This window comes from Babylonia areolata, chromosome 25 (assembly GCF_041734735.1).
Source record: "Babylonia areolata isolate BAREFJ2019XMU chromosome 25, ASM4173473v1, whole genome shotgun sequence".
Lineage (NCBI taxonomy): Eukaryota > Metazoa > Mollusca > Gastropoda > Neogastropoda > Buccinidae > Babylonia > Babylonia areolata.
Window position 1 is genome coordinate 39,849,656 of NC_134900.1, and position 20,798 is coordinate 39,870,453.

At 44.5% G+C, this 20,798-nt stretch overlaps 1 protein-coding gene across 2 annotated transcripts in view; it reads right to left on the reverse strand.

Annotated features, from left to right (window-relative positions):
• Positions 1-10,260: 10,260 nt before the first annotated feature.
• Positions 10,261-20,798, reverse strand: part of LOC143299630 (synapsin-like) — an 82,861-nt gene continuing 72,323 nt past the window's right edge. Inside the window, exons 9-14 of one of the 2 annotated variants that reach the window (XM_076612927.1) lie at positions 20,149-20,291; positions 16,908-16,982; positions 15,593-15,695; positions 14,962-15,074; positions 11,870-11,986; positions 10,261-11,434 (exon numbers count right to left, since the gene is read on the reverse strand). In XM_076612927.1, the coding sequence (XP_076469042.1) occupies positions 11,131-11,434; positions 11,870-11,986; positions 14,962-15,074; positions 15,593-15,695; positions 16,908-16,982; positions 20,149-20,291 (855 nt within the window). In that variant the 3' untranslated portion in view covers positions 10,261-11,130. Of the gene's footprint in view, positions 11,435-11,869; positions 11,990-14,961; positions 15,075-15,592; positions 15,696-16,907; positions 16,983-20,148; positions 20,292-20,798 lie in introns of both variants that reach the window. The other variant, XM_076612925.1, reaches the window with a different exon arrangement.

Genomic DNA, 20,798 nt, shown 5'->3' on the forward strand with positions numbered 1-20,798 from the left:
AAATAGTTTTATTTTCCAGAACAGCTCTTAAGGAAAAACTTGTCAGGCTGAATGGAGGTTATTTGACAAGATACACTGGGTGGACGGCTGGTGTGTGTGTGAAGCCTGAAGAACAGTGATGGATACTGCAAGGGAAATAATTCACCTTAATTGCAAAAACGAAGACGGTAAGAGTTGCTGACCTTGACGTTGTGTTCCTGAGTGAAATCACGTTCTCTTCGTTCAGCTGCAGGGTGTTTATTATGCAAAAGGGAGGGAAGTTGTGCATATATTCTGCTACATTAGATGAAAGTCAACAATTCTACCTGGAAAAGAACTATTTTGATATCCAGTATGAACTCCGTTTTGATATCCAGCATGAACTCCGTTTTGATATCTGAACTCCGTTTTGATATCTGAACTCCTTTTTGATATCCAGCATGAACTCCGTTTTGATATCCAGCATGAACTCCGTTTTGATATCCAGCATGAACTCCGTTTTGATATCCAGCATGAACTCCGTTTTGATATCCAGCATGAACTCCGTTTTGATATCCAGCATGAACTCAGCCGTTTCTTAATTTTGCAGATTTGTTTCTTCTTTTTCCAGTAAACGAAAATAAATTATTTTCCATATTTCAATATTGAAAATGATCCGTTGTGATACTGCGTTTTTAAGAGTCTACAATGGATTATGTTTGCTTTTGTCTATATCTTACGAGCGGTGTAAATTTTCACCATTGTGAGACAAACAACACATGTGCACGTTTGATATCCATCAGAATAAATGACGTGTCTGTCAGTCTGTCAGACTTCCAATCTGTACGTCTTTCCTGTAACCTGTTTCGGCCTGTCCGCTTGTACGTTTGTCTGCAGCGTAGTTACCACGTTTTTCACTGATATCGGCAGGCTACACTCACATACATACCAATGCTTGTACACATACATTTTCACGTGCACAAATGTGTGGAAACGGACATAATACAGACACACGCACGTAATCATACATACTGGAAAGAAGCACGTCATACACATCATTAGTAAGTAGAAGACCTTTATTCTAAGTCTCTTTTTGAGGACATCCACCAAGTCACACGAAAAACTGTTAAAAAAAAAAGAAGAAAAAAAGCATACACTTGTATACACGCATATATCACAAGATTTTGTTTCGGTAATAATTCTCTCTAAAATCACACTCAGACCAAGTCTAAAATCACACACAAATAAACCAAGAGGTTTTATAAAATCCCATTCAGAACCAAGTCTAAAATCACACACAAATAAACCAAGAGGTTTTATGAAATCCCATTCAGAACCAAGTCTAAAATCACACACAAATAAACCAAGTGTTATGAAATCCCATTCAGAACCAAGTCTAAAATCACACACAAATAAACCAAGAGGTTTTATGAAATCCCATTCAGAACCAAGTCTAAAATCACACACAAATAAACCAAGAGGTTTTATGAAATCCCATTCAGAACCAAGTCTAAAATCACACACAAATAAACCAAGTGTTATGAAATCCCATTCAGAACCAAGTCTAAAATCACACACAAATAAACCAAGAGGTTTTATGAAATCCCATTCAGAACCAAGTCTAAAATCACACACAAATAAACCAAGAGGTTTTATGAAATCCCATTCAGAACCAAGTCTAAAATCACACACAAATAAACCAAGTGTTATGAAATCCCATTCAGAACCAAGTCTAAAATCACACACAAATAAACCAAGAGGTTTTATGAAATCCCATTCAGAACCAAGTCTAAAATCACACACAAATAAACCAAGTGTTATGAAATCCCATTCAGAACCAAGTCTAAAATCACACACAAATAAACCAAGTGTTATGAAATCCCATTCAGAACCAAGTCTAAAATCACACACAAATAAACCAAGAGGTTTTATGAAATCCCATTCAGAACCAAGTCTAAAATCACACACAAATAAACCAAGAGGTTTTATGAAATCCCATTCAGAACCAAGTCTAAAATCACACACAAATAAACCAAGTGTTATGAAATCCCATTCAGAACCAAGTCTAAAATCACACACAAATAAACCAAGAGGTTTTATGAAATCCCATTCAGAACCAAGTCTAAAATCACACACAAATAAACCAAGTGTTATGAAATCCCATTCAGAACCAAGTCTAAAATCACACACAAATAAACCAAGAGGTTTTATGAAATCCCATTCAGAACCAAGTCTAAAATCACACACAAATAAAGCAAGTGTTATGAAATCCCATTCAGAACCAAGTCTAAAATCACACACAAATAAAGCAAGTGTTATGAAATCCCATTCAGAACCAAGTCTAAAATCACACACAAATAAACCAAGTGTGAAGAAATCCCATTCAGAACCAAGTCTAAAATCACACACAAATAAACCAAGTGTTATGAAATCCCATTCAGAACCAAGTCATTGAAATAAAAAGACAGGGGGCAAAGAACTATCTACATACATTTATTCTTGTTGTACAAAAACAGTTTTACGGATGATAAAACCATAAAAATGAACTCCAAACAACCATGGTGTCGGCCAGGAAAACCCAACAAAATGTTTAACAGCGATAGAAACAATGCAAGTGACAAGAACAGAATAATGACGATGACTGATGCAGTATATACAGGGCGTTGAAGGGGATGGAGATTGCTTGGGATGGTTATAAATTACATGACATGTCTGTCACGTTCTCCTGTGTGCTATTGCCTAACTAGAGAGAACAAAGTACAACATTCATGAACAAACGAGCGTTTGAAAAGTCAAACATTCACGAAAAAAAAGATCCAAACAGTTCCATATTTGAATTGTATAACATGCAACTTAAAAGGAAGTATGATTATAAAAAATCAAGACTCAAGAATTTTATCATGCCCTCATGTTCCAGTAGATATCTCTTGTTCAAAAGTGAAAAGCCAAACAGTTATATTTTATCATAATCATCATATTTCAATATGCCATCATTTTCCCAAAGAGAACATCTCCTGAACAGCAGCAAGGACAAAAGTGAGCAAAAGGTCAATATTCAAAGGAAGAAAGTGCTGGCATATATCAAACACAGAAAAAAAAATGAAATAAGAATCCAATATTGTTTTCAATAAAAAATAAAAAAAGTACTGCGACTGAAGCCATGCAGAAATAAATACGTAAATACCTATCAGAATGAATACATGGATTGCAGTATTCAAATTTGTCCTGGAATTGGCGAAAGCATACTTTCATTAAGTGCAGACGTGGTAATAGACTGTATCAAAACAATACGAAACAATACGTATAAAACAGAAATAAGAAAAAAAATCTTAACTTAGTTAAAATGACTGAATTCTCCTCCAGGTGGTATAACAAAATATGACCGAAGAGATATAGAAAATCATAACCTAGTTAAAATGACTGAATTCTCCTCCAGGTGGCATAATAACAAAATATGACCGAAGAGATATAGAAAATCATAACCTAGTTAAAATGACTGAATTCTCCTCCAGGTGGTATAACAAAATATGACCGAAGAGATATAGAAAATCATAACCTAGTTCAAATGACTGAATTCTCCTCCAGGTGGCATAATAACAAAATATGACCGAAGAGATATAGAAAATCATAACCTAGTTAAAATGACTGAATTCTCCTCCAGGTGGTATAACAAAATGTGACCGAAAAGATATAGAAAATCATAACCTAGTTAAAATGACTGAATTCTCCTCCAGGTGGTATAACAAAATGTGACCGAAGAGATATAGAAAGTCATAACCTAGTTCAAATGACTGAATTCTCCTCCAGGTGGCATAATAACAAAATATGACCGAAGAGATATAGAAAGTCATAACCTAGTTAAAATGACTGAATTCTCCTCCAGGTGGTATAACAAAATGTGACCGAAGAGATATAGAAAGTCATAACCTAGTTCAAATGACTGAATTCTCCTCCAGGTGGTATAATAACAAAATGTGACCGAAGAGATATAGAAAATAATAACCTAGTTCAAATGACTGAATTCTCCTCCAGGTGGTATAACAAAATGTGACCGAAGAGATATAGAAAATCATAACCTAGTTAAAATGACTGAATTCTCCTCCAGGTGGCATAATAACAAAATATGACCGAAGAGATATAGAAAATAATAACCTAGTTAAAATGACTGAATTCTCCTCCAGGTGGTATAATAACAAAATGTGACCGAAGTCTTTCCTGTTGAACCTTTTGTCAGCTGAGAACAGCAACAGTCTACATGTCAGCACATCGTTGACTGGGATATATATATATATATATATATATATATGAACCTGAAAATATAAATATGAACTTGAACATGTATCTTGCACGTGCAATCCGAGATTGTGGATACTACTGACTGTACTTTGAATACGATTACCAACATACATTCGTAAAATAATTAGAATTTTGTCTTTGTATTTTCTTTATTTGAATGTGTTTTCAGGAATGGAAAAGGTTTTTCAATCATCATTTGTTATGTTTGTTGTGTGTGAGTGTGTTTATTCTTTTATGTAGGTATTGTATTATGGAAAAAAAAAGTAAATTTGAAATAGGGGGATGAATGATTGAATGCATAATTCGATAATGAATGAATTGATTAGTCAGTAAATGAAAAAGAAGATCAATAAAAGTTGAGCAAACAAATAGATAAGATAAACAGCGTTTTTTGTAACGACCTATACAATCACAGTCTCAGAAAATGATAATAATGATATTCGTATTGTGATGGAACAAACGATAATGATGACAACAGTCATGATGATGATAATATCTATTCTATTACCAATATCAATGAAATGATATTAATGATAAAACATAATCAACAATCATATCACTTCAAAGAACTGCAAAGAAAGAGGGAACAGTCAACCCAAACAAATCTTTGCATTCTTCAACCGACTTCTGGAATATACATATAGTTATAATATATACACAGGTGAGCTATCACAATGGCAAGAAACGGGATACAAACAAGAGGAAAGATGAAACAAATTACGGTACTGCGAAAGGAAAAGATACAGGTGATTTTTCTAGGTTTCATCACACAGTTATCACATTGACAGTGCAGAATCTATCTGGAGTTCTACATTGGAGGTTAGGGGTTTGGGGTGGGGGGTGCAATCCGGTAAACAAGAATCACATGACAACCATGCTCTAAAAATAGCACAACCCAACGTTCATCACCAGCAAAACAATGTCAGCTCATTACACACCTGTACAGTTCATGCCAGGAAAATGGGAATGTCACTTGCAACGTACTTTGGATTCTTATTGCATTGCCACACCTCCTTTAAACATGTTGAATATTAATCAAAAACAATTATTTCAAGTGCGAAGAAAATACTCGCATTGCCGACATAAACTTGGACATATTTGCCCAAACCATCGGACACAGTCAGTTTCAGTTTTCAAGGAAGCGTGCAAGACTGATCCCTGTGTGCTGCAATGTCACCCTACTGGCCTTTTCCGTTTTGTCCATTCCCGTTCTGTGTCACCCATCTGGTCATCCTGTTTTGTCCACTCTGTGTCACCCACCTGGTCATCCTGTTTTGTCCATTCTGTGTCACCCACCTGGTCATCCTGTTTTGTCCACTCTGTGTCACCCATCTGGTCATCCTGTTTTGTCCACTCTGTGTCACCCACCTGGTCATCCTGTTTTGTCCATTCTGTGTCACCCACCTGGTCATCCTGTTTTGTCCATTCCCCATTCTGTGTCACCCACCTGGTCATCCTGTTTTGTCCATTCCCCATTCTGTGTCACCCACCTGGTCATCCTGTTTTGTCCATTCCCCATTCTGTCACCCACCTGGTCATCCTGTTTTGTCCATTCCCCATTCTGTGTCACCCACCTGGTCATCCTGTTTTGTCCACTCTGTGTCACCCACCTGGTCATCCTGTTTTGTCCATTCTGTGTCACCCACCTGGTCATCCTGTTTTGTCCATTCTGTGTCACCCACCTGGTCATCCTGTTTTGTCCACTCTGTGTCACCCACCTGGTCATCCTGTTTTGTCCATTCTGTGTCACACACCTGGTCACCCTGTTTTGTCCATTCTGTGTCACCCACCTGGTCATTCTGTTTTGTCCACTCTGTGTCACCCACCTGGTCATCCTGTTTTGTCCATTCCCATTTCGCTTACGAACTAAATGTGTGGGAGGGGGGGGGAAGGAACAGGGGGGATGAGAGAGAGAGAGAGAGAGAGAGAGAGAGAGAGAGAGAGAGATTGAATAGGCGAAACGGGAATTACGGGTAGGCAAAACGGGTCAGAGAATCAAACTCGTAAGAGGCTGTTGATGGTGGCGGCACGGTTAAAGGGTAGGCAAAACAGGAACAGGCGAATCGGACCTGCACCTCCGTTACACCATGATCTGCTTGAAAGAAACGTTGGGCTATGGGTTGGAAAGGGGTGGAGGCGTTGATCTCACAAGCTGTTGAGGCCTGATAATGAAGGGAGAAAACAGCCATGGACCTCACAAGCTGTTGAGGTCTGAAGAATGAAGGAAGAAAACAGCCATGGACCTCACAAGCTGTTGAGGCCTGAAGAATGAAGGAAGAAAACAGCCATGGACCTCACAAGCTGTTGAGGTCTGAAGAATGAAGGGAGAAAACAGACGTGGACCTCACAAGCTGTTGAGGCCTGATAATGAAGGGAGAAAACAGCCATGGACCTCACAAGCTGTTGAGGCCTGATAATGAAGGGAGAAAACAGCCATGGACCTCACAAGCTGTTGAGGTCTGAAGAATGAAGGGAGAAAACAGACGTGGACCTCACAAGCTGTTGAGGCCTGATAATGAAGGGAGAAAACAGCCATGGACCTCACAAGCTGTTGAGGCCTGAAGAATGAAGGGAGAAAACAGCCATGGACCTCACAAGCTGTTGAGGCCTGATAATGAAGGGAGAAAACAGCCATGGACCTCACAAGCTGTTGAGGCCTGATAATGAAGGGAGAAAACAGCCATGGACCTCACAAGCTGTTGAGGCCTGATAATGAAGGGAGAAAACAGCCATGGACCTCACAAGCTGTTGAGGTCTGAAGAATGAAGGGAGAAAACAGCCATGGACCTCACAAGCTGTTGAGGCCTGATAATGAAGGGAGAAAACAGCCATGGACCTCACAAGCTGTTGAGGCCTGATAATGAAGGGAGAAAACAGCCATGGACCTCACAAGCTGTTGAGGCCTGAAGAATGAAGGGAGAAAACAGACGTGGACCTCACAAGCTGTTGAGGCCTGAAGAATGAAGGGAGAAAACAGACGTGGACCTCACAAGCTGTTGAGGCCTGAAGAATGAAGGGAGAAAACAGACGTGGACCTCACAAGCTGTTGAGGCCTGAAGAATGAAGGGAGAAAACAGACGTGGACCTCACAAGCTGTTGAGGTCTGAAGAGTGAAGGAAGAGAGCCAACACAGACAAGGGGAAAGCACCGGTGTGGTCATAATCCAACAGTGGGATGTGACGGTTCTAGTCAACAGTGGTGGGGATGTTCTTTAGCTGTTAGTCGTGAACCCGGGACATCACAGCAGACCTCCAGTGCTGTAACCACTCTCGGCAGATAGGCCCGCTGTTCTGGGGCGTAGCGTTTATGGGTTTCTCTTTGTACAATAACATGTAAAGTACCTTCATTTTTGTTTTATTTTATAGAATACCAATCTCTTGTGATGAAGGAATTCATGTTCACGAGTGATGGTTCCACTGAGAAAATCACATGACGTGATGATAAACAGAAAATCACATGACGTAATGATAACCAGGGTCAATTAACACCAACTTGAGTGACGAAAAAGGGGAAAAAAATCGCATGCAGTTTATTACGTAGAGATAAATACATGTATACTCTCGTGCGCCACACTAAAACGGGCGGGAACTGTCCTCCAAAGACCTACAGTCTACATCTAAACATTCGTGTGCCACACTAAAATGGGCAGGAACTGTCCTCCAAAGACCTACAGTCTACATCTAAACATTCGTGTGCCACACTAAAATGGGCAGGAACTGTCCTCCAAAGACCTACAGTCTACATCTAAACATTGGAAGGCGGGCAATATAGATGGTAAAAAACCACCTCTGGATGTCTTTCAGCACATAGATTCACCATCAGGGGGTGTTGTTCCATGCCCACTGAAAAGAAAAACCCAAAACGGTTCAGTGAGGTGGCCGGCAGGGATATCAGTGTGATCAGTATCGATCACTGGGTTCCAACACAAAGATATCAGTGTGATCAGTATCGATCATTGGGTTCCAACACAAAGTTCCAGCGCTTTGACTCTCAGCGAATAGTTGATTTGCTTGAGACACACATGCATGCAGAGAGGAAGAAAGGAAGAAATGGAAGAAAGAAGGAAAGAAAAAGAGAAAAAAATAAAGGAGAAAACACAGCAGAAAAAGTGAAAAGACACCCTCCCCCCACACCCACACACACCCACCCACACACACCCACACCCAAGCAAGTACTGAGGGGATACTGCTTAGTTACGCAGTAACCAGTAACGTTGCGAAACCATAAACCTGTTGTTACCTTGACTACAGGACATGTGTGATCGTCTACGGTCATTCATGTTGTCAGCCATGAACGGAAAAGGGTATGACGGCAGACATCCTCACCAATGTCTGGCTCGGGGCCTCTTTGAAGTCATCTTCTCTGACATCCACTGACATCCACTCATTTGTCACGGGGGGTCACAAGGAAATCCCAGCTTCCCAATCACAAAGAACGGTATGCAAGTCTGATACCTACAGTCCAAAACGACAGCAGTCTTATAAAGTGAAGTCAAGATATTATTTAAAACACAAACAAAAATAATATATAATTATGTTCATCAACTGAGGCAGCAGAATCGTACAACCATACTAATTATGTGTACTTTGTACTGTATATGGTGTCTTCCCGCCTTCACTGAGTTGTTCAGTTCTGTGCGCAGTGGGTGACGGCAGAGATGGCCGACAGTGAGCACTACTGCAGTCGTTCAGGCTTTTCGTTTCCATTGTATTGATTATCGTGTGTCACTTTTGTCAAGACAGGTTTCCATGTGTGGAGTTGGAGCTGGCTGCTCTGTCCGGGTGTGGTATCAAAACAGTTGTCTTCTTCCCCGTTAGGCCCCATGGGCCGTGATGGATGACGTCGTTGGTGTGTGCTATGAACAACGGCAGTGCTTGTTGAACGTCGTCTCCTGAATCAGCGATGCAATTGAGCAGTTGGACTTTTGAGTACTGCTCATCAGCAACAGCCTGAGAGAAAAACTTGACCTTCAGAGGATATGTAAAATCATGTCGTCGACGTCGATCATTAGGTTTTCGCACTGCCTCACTGACATATCACATGAGAAAACCAACATAAACCATGGAATGAAGGGACAGACCACCAACATAAACCACGGAATGATCAGAAGGGACAGACCACCAACATAAACCACGGAATGATCAGAAGGGACAGACCACCAACATAAACCACGGAATGATCAGAAGGGACAGACCACCAACATAAACCACGGAATGATCAGAAGGGACAGACCACCAACATAAATCATGGAATGAAGGGACAGACCACCAACATAAATCATGGAATGAAGGGACAGACCACCAACATAAACCACGGAATGATCAGAAGGGACAGACCACCAACATAAATCATGGAATGAAGGGACAGACCACCAACATAAACCACGGAATGATCAGAAGGGACAGACCACCAACATAAACCACGGAATGATCAGAAGGGACAGACCACCAACATAAATCATGGAATGAAGGGACAGACCACCAACATAAACCATGGAATGAAGGGACAGACCACCAACATAAACCATGGAATGAAGGGACAGACCACCAACATAAACCATGGAATGAAGGGACAGACCACCAACATAAACCATGGAATGATCAGAAGGGACAGACCACCAACATAAACCATGGAATGAAGGGACAGACCACCAACATAAACCATGGAATGAAGGGACAGACCACCAACATAAACCATGGAATGATCAGAAGGGACAGACCACCAACATAAATCATGGAATGAAGGGACAGACCACCAACATAAACCATGGAATGAAGGGACAGACCACCAACATAAACCACGGAATGATCAGAAGGGACAGACCACCAACATAAACCACGGAATGATCAGAAGGGACAGACCACCAACATAAACCATGGAATGAAGGGACAGACCACCAACATAAACCATGGAATGATCAGAAGGGACAGACCACCAACATAAACCATGGAATGAAGGGACAGACCACCAACATAAACCATGGAATGAAGGGACAGACCACCAACATAAACCATGGAATGAAGGGACAGACCACCAACATAAACCATGGAATGAAGGGACAGACCACCAACATAAACCATGGAATGATCAGAAGGGACAGACCACCAACATAAACCATGGAATGAAGGGACATACCACCAACATAAACCATGGAATGAAGGGACAGACCACCAATATAAACCATGGAATGAAGGGACAGACCACCAACATAAACCAAGGAATGATCAGAAGACCTCAACTTGCATGCTCACCAGAAGACATATCTACGGTCTACATCCCTCGTAAAGGATCAAGGGTGATCTTTGAGGTCCTACAGTCTCTCACGGCCATGGGAGCAGTGAACTCATATCCACTGTGTCTAGGGCTCGGCTTAGGAAGGCGGGGCCCATCCTCTCCTTCCGCCGCCTTTAACATTCCCCGACCAAAGTCCGGTATCCATTCACACCTGGGTAGAGTGAGGAACATCGGAGTGGAGTGTCTTTCCCAAGGACACAACACCATGCCTGAACGCTGACTGGAACTTGGAACACCTGTGACCACTGGATCACAAACCCGACGCCTTCCCGCTTTGACCACGGCGCCCCTGTGCACCTGACCCAAAGCGGAGGGGCTCAGTCTGCCCGTCAGCACCACCAGGAGACTGCTGTGACCGCTACAAGCTACACTCTACATCTGTTGTCTGTGGGAACAGCAGACTGCTACGTCACACTTTGGCTACACCTCAACAAGCGATAGCCAGAAATCTGGCTAACAAGCTGGCTACTGATCTAGCTAGGCTACACGGCAAGCGCCTGCACAGCTATTCTAGGCCAAGAAGTAGTAGTAGTACAAGACAAATGGTCAGCTGCAGACAGACGGCTTTCCCGCCCTCCCCCACTACATGTCGCCGAAGATGCCGGCAAAAGTCTTCCTCAGGTTCTTCATGGTGTCCTCCTCGTCCCGGCTGGCAGTGCGTGCCGCCATGGCGGGGTGCATGGGGGGAGCGTGGGGCTGCGGGGCCGGGGGGTTGGGCTGGGAGTTGGGCGTGCTCTGGGACATGGCGGGGGGGTGACCCTGGGGAGCGGCGCCCTGTCCGGGGGGCAGGTTGATGGGGGCGGACCCTCCAGGCATCACCGGCCTCTCGCTGCCCAGGGCGGGATTGGGGCCCACTGGTCCTTGTCTGGGGGGACCCGTGGCGTTCCTGGAGACATCACACATGGCAACACTGACATCACACATGGCAACACTGATAACAAACATGGCAACACACATGACAACACACACATGGCAACACTGACATCACACATGGCAACACACATGACAACACACACATGGCAACACTGACGTTCCTGGCGACAACACACACAAAGTAACATTGATGTCAACTGTTTTATGCGGGAAAGCTTAAAAACTTTTTTTTGGTCACCATTCCCACACAGAACAAAAAAGTCAGCATGGACATGTAAGACAATTTAAACAAACATCGTCTTGAGAATGAAATGTAAATCATCACAGATATATTCTCACGCACGCGCGCGTACACACACACACACACACACACAAGAAGAAGCAGTAATAGAAGAAGGAGAAGAAGAAGAAGCAAGCAGCAGAAGCAGAGGGGAGGAGCGAGCCGTACGCCATGTTGTGGGCGGGCCTGGCTTGGTGGGGGGCAGTGGTGGAGGACTGGGGGTTGGTCCCTCCCTGCTGCTGTCCGTTACCGCCTGGCTGCACGGGGGGACCACTGCTGGCGGCTCTGCTGTACACACACACACACACACAACACACACACACACACAACACACACAACACACACACAACACACACACACACACACACACGCAACACACACACACACACACACAACACACACACACACACACACACGCAACACACAAACACACAACACACACACACAACACACACACACACACACACAACACACACACAACACACACACACACACACACACACACACACACACACACACACACAACACACACACACACACACACACACACACAACACACACACAACACACACACACACACACACACACACACACACACAACACACAACCACACACCTCATCGATTCAGAAGCTGATTTAAAAAAAAAATATTGCTGTTAAACCATACCATCCTGGGAATTGAGAAAACCCAGTTTTGGTATGGACTACACAGACCTGAAAAAAAAGAAAAAAGATTCACCGAATATATTAAAGAGCTCCGTATGTTCTCATAGAGAAAATTGAATATAGAAATCATATCAAAATCAATAAAGATGGTTCAGTTCTTGATGATGGCAGAGCGGGAGCAGCTTTTGTAATTCCAGAATTGAACCGTGAGAGAATGTACCACCTGGGCAAACATATTTCTATCTTTTCTGCTGAGCTCGTTGTCATACTTATGATTTTAAACTGGATTCTAGATTTTCATAAAAGGATAGTCAAATCCTACTTTGCGTAGATTCAAAATATGCGATGAATGCACTTAGATCTGCAAATCAAAAATCACGCCTTGAGATGATCACAGAAATAAAACACATTGTACATCAGTTATCGATCAAAGGCATCCATGTAACTTTCATTTGGGTGCCTTCTCACTGTGGACTTTTTGCAAATGAGAGGACAGATCAGGCTGCCAAAAAGGCAGCGCGAAACAGCGATGGCTCAATCCTCCTCAAGATCCCATGTTACAGGTGTATTGAAAAAGTGTCAAGTGATCGACAAAAACAGAGGCTAAAAGTTTAGACTGCCAGTATTACCGTTACTGCATGAAGGCTTTCTTCAATGATTTATCTGTCTCCCAGTCAAGACCAGTTAGAAATTTAATTCATCGATTCCGTTTGAATGCCCTTCGAACTAGATTTTGCAAAAATATACAGTGTCTGTGCGAAAAAGAAGTCAGTGTCTACCACATACTTATCCAGTGTCCAAAAACAAGATAACTGTTCTTCCAAAAACTAGCCGACCAGTTACGATCAAACACACATTTGTCCACAGGAGATGTTTTGATTAATTATTCATTACTTAAAAAAACATTCTGAATGTTTGATTCAAAGTCCATTTGGTATCTACCTTTGACTGATCACGTTTTTTGTTATGATAAGCATGCTTTTCAGTGTATTATGGATGATTGATTAACTCACTGTTATAATTCATGTTATAGTTCACTGTTAGTACAGTCCTTCGTAGCTCTTCGTTTTCTACTACTCACTACAGTCATCCCACCACCTCTTCTCAAGTACCCCACGGCTGACCACAAAGGGCCAGTACGGGGCTGACCACAAGGGTCCAGTACACAAAGGGCCAGGACAGGGCTGACCACAAGGGTCCAGTACACAAAGGGCCAGTACAGGGCTGACCACAAGGGGCCAGTACAGGGCTGACCACAAGGGTCCAGTACACAAAGAGCCAGTACAGGGCTGACCACAAGGGGCCAGTACAGGGCTGACCACAAAGGGCCAGTACAGGGCTGACCACAAAGGGCCAGTACACACAGGTCCAGTACAGGGCTGACCACAAGGGTCCAGTACACAAAGAGCCAGTACAGGGCTGACCACAAGGGGCCAGTACACAAAGGGCCAGTACAGGGCTGACCACAAAGGGCCAGTACACACAGGTCCAGTACAGGGCTGACCACAAAGGGCCAGTACAGGGCTGACCACAAGGGGGCAGTACAGGGCTGACCACAAGGGGCCAGTACAGGGCTGACCACAAAGGGCCAGTGCAGTGCTGACCACAAGGGGGCAGTACAGGGTTGACCACAAATGTCCAGTACAGGGCTGACCACCTGTCACTTCTTGAACCCAGTCGCACAACACACAAAGCAGTGTTAATTAAAAGGTTGATTAAAACAACGCTAAAAGACCCAATTCACTCACGTCTCATTCAATACACACCAAACTCAAACTAATGAAACAGCGCAAAAAGATCACATCACCAATGTCTGTCACAGACCACGTCAAATTCCAATCCACTGAAAAGCACTGGTTGCCCAAGAACTGGAGAAGGTATTCAAAGGTTGTCCGTGGGTACATTCCGCAAGTAAGTGAGTGAGTCAGCAAGTCAGTGCTTTCCTGGGGGCGAAATGCTTGAGGTGTTGCTGCATTCATGTCTTACCTGGGGGTGGTAACATGCTTGGGGTGTTGCTGCATTCATGTCTTACCTGGGGATGACAGGCTTGAGGTGTTGCTGCATTCATGTCTTACCTGGGGGAGACAGCCTTGAGGTGTTGCTGCATTCATGTCTTACCTGGGGGAGACATGCTTGGGGTGTTGCTGCATTCATGTCTTACCTGGGGGAGACAGGCTTGAGGTGTTGCTGCATTCATGTCTTACCTGGGGGTGGTAACATGCTTGGGGTGTTGCTGCATTCATGTCTTACCTGGGGGAGACAGCCTTGAGGTGTTGCTGCATTCATGTCTTACCTGGGGGAGACAGCCTTGAGGTGTTGCTGCATTCATGTCTTACCTGGGGGAGACAGCCTTGAGGTGTTGCTGCATTCATGTCTTACCTGGGGGCGACAGCCTTGAGGTGTTGCTGCATTCATGTCTTACCTGGGGGCGACAGCCTTGAGGTGTTGCTGCATTCATGTCTTACCTGGGGGCGACAGCCTTGAGGTGTTGCTGCATTCATGTCTTACCTGGGGGTGACAGCCTTGAGGTGTTGCTGCATTCATGTCTTACCTGGGGGAGACAGCCTTGAGGTGTTGCTGCATTCATGTCTTACCTGGGGGTGACAGGCTTGAGGTGTTGCTGCATACGGGTCAGGCACAGCTCGGCGATCAGTCTCCGATCCTCCTCCTGGCTCTCCCCTAGCAACGTCATGGAGGACCCGTTCACCTGTCGTCATCGTCATCATCACCATCATCATTATCACCATGATCACCACGACCACGACGACGACCACCACCACGACCACCACTATCACCTCCATCTCCGCCATCATCATCATCATCTTCACTACCATCATCATCTCGTCCTCCTCCTCACCATCACCATCATATAGAACCTGTTCACCTGGCACCATCATCATCATATAGAACCTGTTCACCTGGCACCATCATCATCATATAGAACCTGTTCACCTGGCACCATCATCTTCATCATCATGATTGTCGTTCTTCTCTTCCTCCTCATCATGATCATACAGGACCCGTTCAAGCAAGGAAGGAAGGATGGAAACAAGAAAGGAAGGAAGGATGGAAGGGAGGATGGAAGGAAGGAAGAATAGAAGAAAGGAAGGGAGGATGGAAGGAAGAACGGGAGGAAGGAAGGGAGGATAGAAAGAAAGAAGAATGGAAGGAAAAATGGAAGGAAGGAAGGAAGGGAGGAATGGAGGAAGGAAGGCAGAAGCTGACCTCTATGATGTGTTCCCTGCCGTCTTTTCCCTGAATGGCCTCCACAGCCACCACGTCCAGACCTCCAAACAGCTTGCTGCACTCGTCCACCCACAGCTTGTACCTGTAGGGACATAGAACAGCCACAGTTTGTACCTGTAGAGACATAGAACACCCACAGTTTGTACCTGTAGGGGCATAGAACACCCACAGTTTGTACCTGTAGAGACATAGAACACCACAGTTTGTACCTGTAGGGACATAGAACACCACAGTTAGTACCTAGAACACCACAGTTAGTACCTGTAGAGACATAGAACACCCACAGTTTGTACCTGTAGAGACATAGAACACCACAGTTTGTACCTGTAGAGACATAGAACACCACAGTTTGTACCTGTAGAGACATAGAACACCCACAGTTTGTACCTGTAGGGATATAGAACACCACAGCTTGTACCTGTAGAGACATAGAACACCACAGTTTGTATCCTGTAGGGACATAGAACACCACAGTTAGTACTAGAACACCACAGTTTAACTGTAGGGGCATAGAACACCCACAGTTTTGTACCCTGTAGAGACATAGAACACCACAGTTTGTACCTTTTAGGGAACAAAGAACACCACAGTTATACCCTAGGAACACCACAGTTATTACCTGTAGAGAGCATAGACACACAGTTTTGTACCTGAAGAGAACATAGAACACCCACATTTTGTACATGTGGTATATAGAATCCCACAGCTTGTACCTGTAGAGACATAGAACACTCCACAGTTAGTACTTGTAGAGGACTATAGAACACCCCACAGCCTGTACCTGTAGAGACATAGAACACCACAGTTAGTACCTGTAGAGACATAGAACACCCACAGCTTGTACCTGTAGAGACATAGAACACCACAGTTAGTACCTGTAGAGACATAGAACACCCACAGCTTGTACCTGTAGAGACATAGAACACCACAGTTAGTACCTGTAGAGACATAGAACACCACAGTTAGTACCTGTAGAGACATAGAACACCCACAGCTTGTACCTGTAGAAACATAGAACACCACAGTTAGTACCTGTAAGGACATAGAACACCCATAGGCTGTACCTGTAGAGACATAGAACACCACAGTTTGTACCATGCTTACCTGTCATCCAGATGTCCCTAACTGACTACCAGACTTACCTGTCATCTAGATGTCCCTAACTGACTACCGTCCTTACCTTTCATCCAGATGTCCCTAACTGACTACCGTCCTTACCTTTCATCCAGATGTCCCTAACTGACTACCAGCCTTACCTGTCATCCAGATGTCCCTAACTGACTGCCGTCCTTACCTTTCATTCATGGTGATCTGTTCCAACATGGCAGACCCCGTGTTGGCCTTCCAGTTTCCAGATATAGATTTCCTCCTGCACAACATAGCGAATACGATTCAGTTCAGTCCCATCCAGTTCAGTATTTTCTGCTTCAAACAATTAAAAACAGAAAAAAAGCTCATTCAAATGCCCGTCAAGAGAGATGTAAATGAAATTAAAACTTATTGAATAACCCATACAGCCTTCCTTGTTTTGTTTTTTTATGTACTTGTCAGTAAACATGTAAACGGAAAATGTTCAACAATTTTGACATGTGAAATTATTTACTTTAAAAGAAAGGAAAAACAGCCTTTCTTACAACTGGGACAGTGAGACAAGTGACCACAAGAGAGAAGGAAGGAAGGAGGGAGGGAAGGAAGGAAGGAAAGGAAGAAAGGAAGCAGGGAAGGAAAGGAAGGAGAGGGAAGGAAGGAAGGAAGGAGGGAAGGAGGGAAGGAAGGAACATTCTGATATCCATTATAATTTTATGCTGTCTTTGCCTTGTGTGATAAGGGAGGATGAAAGGAAAGAAATGATGGAAGGTGGGAGGAAGGGAGGAGGGAAGGGAGGAAAGATGGATGAAGGTAAGGAGGGAAGGAAGGAACATTCTGATATCCATTATAATTCTATGCTGTCTTTGCCTTGTGTGATAAGTGAGGATGATAGGAAAGAAATGATGGAAGGTGGGAGGAAGGGAGGAGGGAAGGGAGGAAGGATGGATGAAGGGAAGGAAGGAAGGATGGAAAGATGGAGGGAAGGTGGGAGGAAGGATGGAGGGAAGGGAGGAAGGATGGAGGGAAGGGAGGAAGGAAGGAAGAATGGAAAGATGGAGGGAAGGGAGGAAGGATGGAGGGAAGGGAGGAAGGATGGAGGGAAGGGAGGAAGGAAGGAAGAATGGAAAGATGGAGGGAAGGGAGGAAGGAAGAAAGGAAGGATGGATGGAGGGAAGAGAGGAAGGAAGAAAGGAAGGATGGAGGGAAGGAAGGAAGGAAAGATGGAGGGAAGGGAGGAAGGAAGAAAGGAAGGAAGGATGGAGGGAAGGAAGGAAGGAAGGAAGGAAGGAAGGAAGGAAGGAAGGATGGAGGGAAGAGAGGAAGGAAGAAAGGAAGGAAGGATGGAGGGAAGGAAGGAAGGAAGGAAGGAAGGAAGGAAAGATGGAGGGAAGGGAGGAAGGAAGAAAGGAAGGATGGAGGGAAGGAAGGAAGGAAAGATGGAGGGAAGGGAGGAAGGAAGAAAGGAAGGAAGGATGGAGGGAAGGAAGGAAGGAAGGAAGGAAGGAAGGAAGGAAGGATGGAGGGAAGAGAGGAAGGAAGAAAGGAAGGAAGGATGGAGGGAAGGAAGGAAGGAAGGAAGGAAGGAAAGATGGAGGGAAGGGAGGAAGGAAGAAAGAAAGAAGGAAGGCTGAGTGGCCGGGACACTGCCCCACCATCACAGTCACATCACTGACTGGTCACAGTGACACAGTACAGGCCGCACTCAGGACGCCACAAACACTTGCAGCCTATGACAAACGAGTCTGGAGCACGCAATCTCCAAACGCACCCGTACCCCCCCACCCCCCACCACCACCCCCCTTCCCACCACTTCAATTCCCACATCATCGGTGTAAGTACACTGCAGTTAACTACCCCTTCAATTTCTGTCCATGGGTAGTTTTGAAACAGCGGTGGCCTAACGGAAATCATGCGCCCGACAAGGTAACGAGTGTCCAAGGGTTCCTGTCCCATGTACGCCCCTCTCCGCCAGGCCTTGGATGGTGGTCTGAGTGCTAGTCCTTAGGATGAAACGACAAATTGAAGTCCCATGAGTAGCATGCACTTAGCGCAAGTAAAATAAACAGCAAGAAAAGGATTGTCCCTGGCAAAACAAACTGTACGCGGTGTGTGGTGTTTTGTTTCATTTTCTGTATTGTGTGTGTGGGGGTGGTGGGTTAGGGAGAGGGATGTAGGTGGTGATGGTGGTATATAACGGGAATTAATTATAATCTGGAAACATTATCGTGACATTTCTTCAATTCATGATTTAGATCCGGGGTAAAAAAAAAAAAAAAAAAAGGGGGGGGGGAGGGGGGGGGGCAGCATTTATTTTTCGCTACACCGTATAGATTACCCATCATTCTGGCTGGGTTGGTCTGACCTTCAATCAGCCGTCCAGACGGTGTAACAGAGAAAACGATGCCCATCCCCTTTTAGCCCCCAGAATTTGTTACCACAATTTAACGTGATGGACCAGATAGGTTCAACATCACATAGAAACATCTCTCAAACACACACACACACACACACACACACACACACACACACACACGCGCGCGCGCGCGCGTATGCACGCACACATGCACACACGTACGAATTATCTTTAAATTAATTTTGAACTGTGTCAAGGAATCATACCTTATACCAGTACGTTATACCAGTTAAATTTTCTTGATCATTTTGACTTCAAAACAAAACTGATAACAAAATGTAAAATGTCCATTGGAGGTTGGTTCAGATAGACAAGACAAGACAAGACAGAACAAGACAAGACAAGACAAGCCAAGCCAAGACATGGTTATTGATTTTCAGAATGTCCCATGCTGTCTCTAGGTCTATCTGCCTGCCCCCTCTCTCTCCTCTCCGTCCCCCTTCTCTCTCCCTCCCTCCTCCCCTCTCTCCATCCTTCCCTTTCTCCCTCCCTCCTCCCCTCTCTCCATCCTTCCCTTTCTCCACCCCTCCTCCCCTCTCTCTCCCTCCCTCCTCCCCTCTCTCTCCCTCCCTCCTCCCCTCTCTCCGTCCTTCCCTCTCTCCACCCCGCCCCCGTTCTCTCTCTCTCTCTCTCCCCCCCCCCACCCGCCCCCTGTTTCTCCGGCCCAGAACAGCCAAATCGATCGCCTGTGGCATGATTGTGGGGTGAATTCCCTGTGGGTTTTGAGAAGGCAAAGTGGTGTACACGTGTTGTGCAGTTCAGTCTGGCTGGTTAAACAGATCGGGGTAAGTGGGAACTGGTGAAACACACACACACACACACACACACACACACACACACAAAGGCACCTCATTACAGGAGCCATTTTAGCCTGCCAAAGGGAAGCTACTGCTGCTACTAGAACTGCTAATGAGTGTTACCTCCTGTCTTCCACATACAGGCGACAGCACTGACCTCCAAACAACACACAACAAAAGGACAATGCAGCTAATTTTAGCTTGGCAAGGGGAAGCTACTACTACAGACTACTCACAAGTAGGCTTTGTAGTTGTCTCCTATCTTGTGTATGTGCAGGTCGAACTTGCCCTCGACAAACGGCTCGGTAGTGGCGTAGGACCGACACACGGCCACCACGCTGGCGATGTCTTGAAAGCTGTGAGGGGAGTCGATCTTCATCTGTCGTGACACAGACACCGTGACACAGCATGTGTGACGTCATTTCGCGCCCAGCAAACACGTCATCTCAACTTTACACTGACGTCATTTCAGTCAGTCAAACACAAGTCATATCGTAACATTTTAGGCGTCACAGTAAAAACGATAATTACTTTTCTAAACAGCTGATTGTTAAAACAAATATCATGGAGTCGATTCACCATCTTTCTCCTTTCATTTTCTTTCCCCCCCGCCCCCTCCCTTTCACTCAGCCCCTCCATGTCAACTTGCCTTTCATAAATCATTCTTTTGGTTCAGCTTCTGAGTGTTGATATACATGGGAAAACATAAAATAACAACAGCAAATATAGTTCAAAGTACACACTTTTCCTCATCCGCACACACACACACTTACGCGCGCGAACGCGCGTGTGTGTGTGTGTGTGGAGAGAGAGAGAGAGAGAGAGGGAGAGGGTAGGGTGGGGGGGAAGAAACATCAAATATCATTATCAATTTAACTCCTAACCG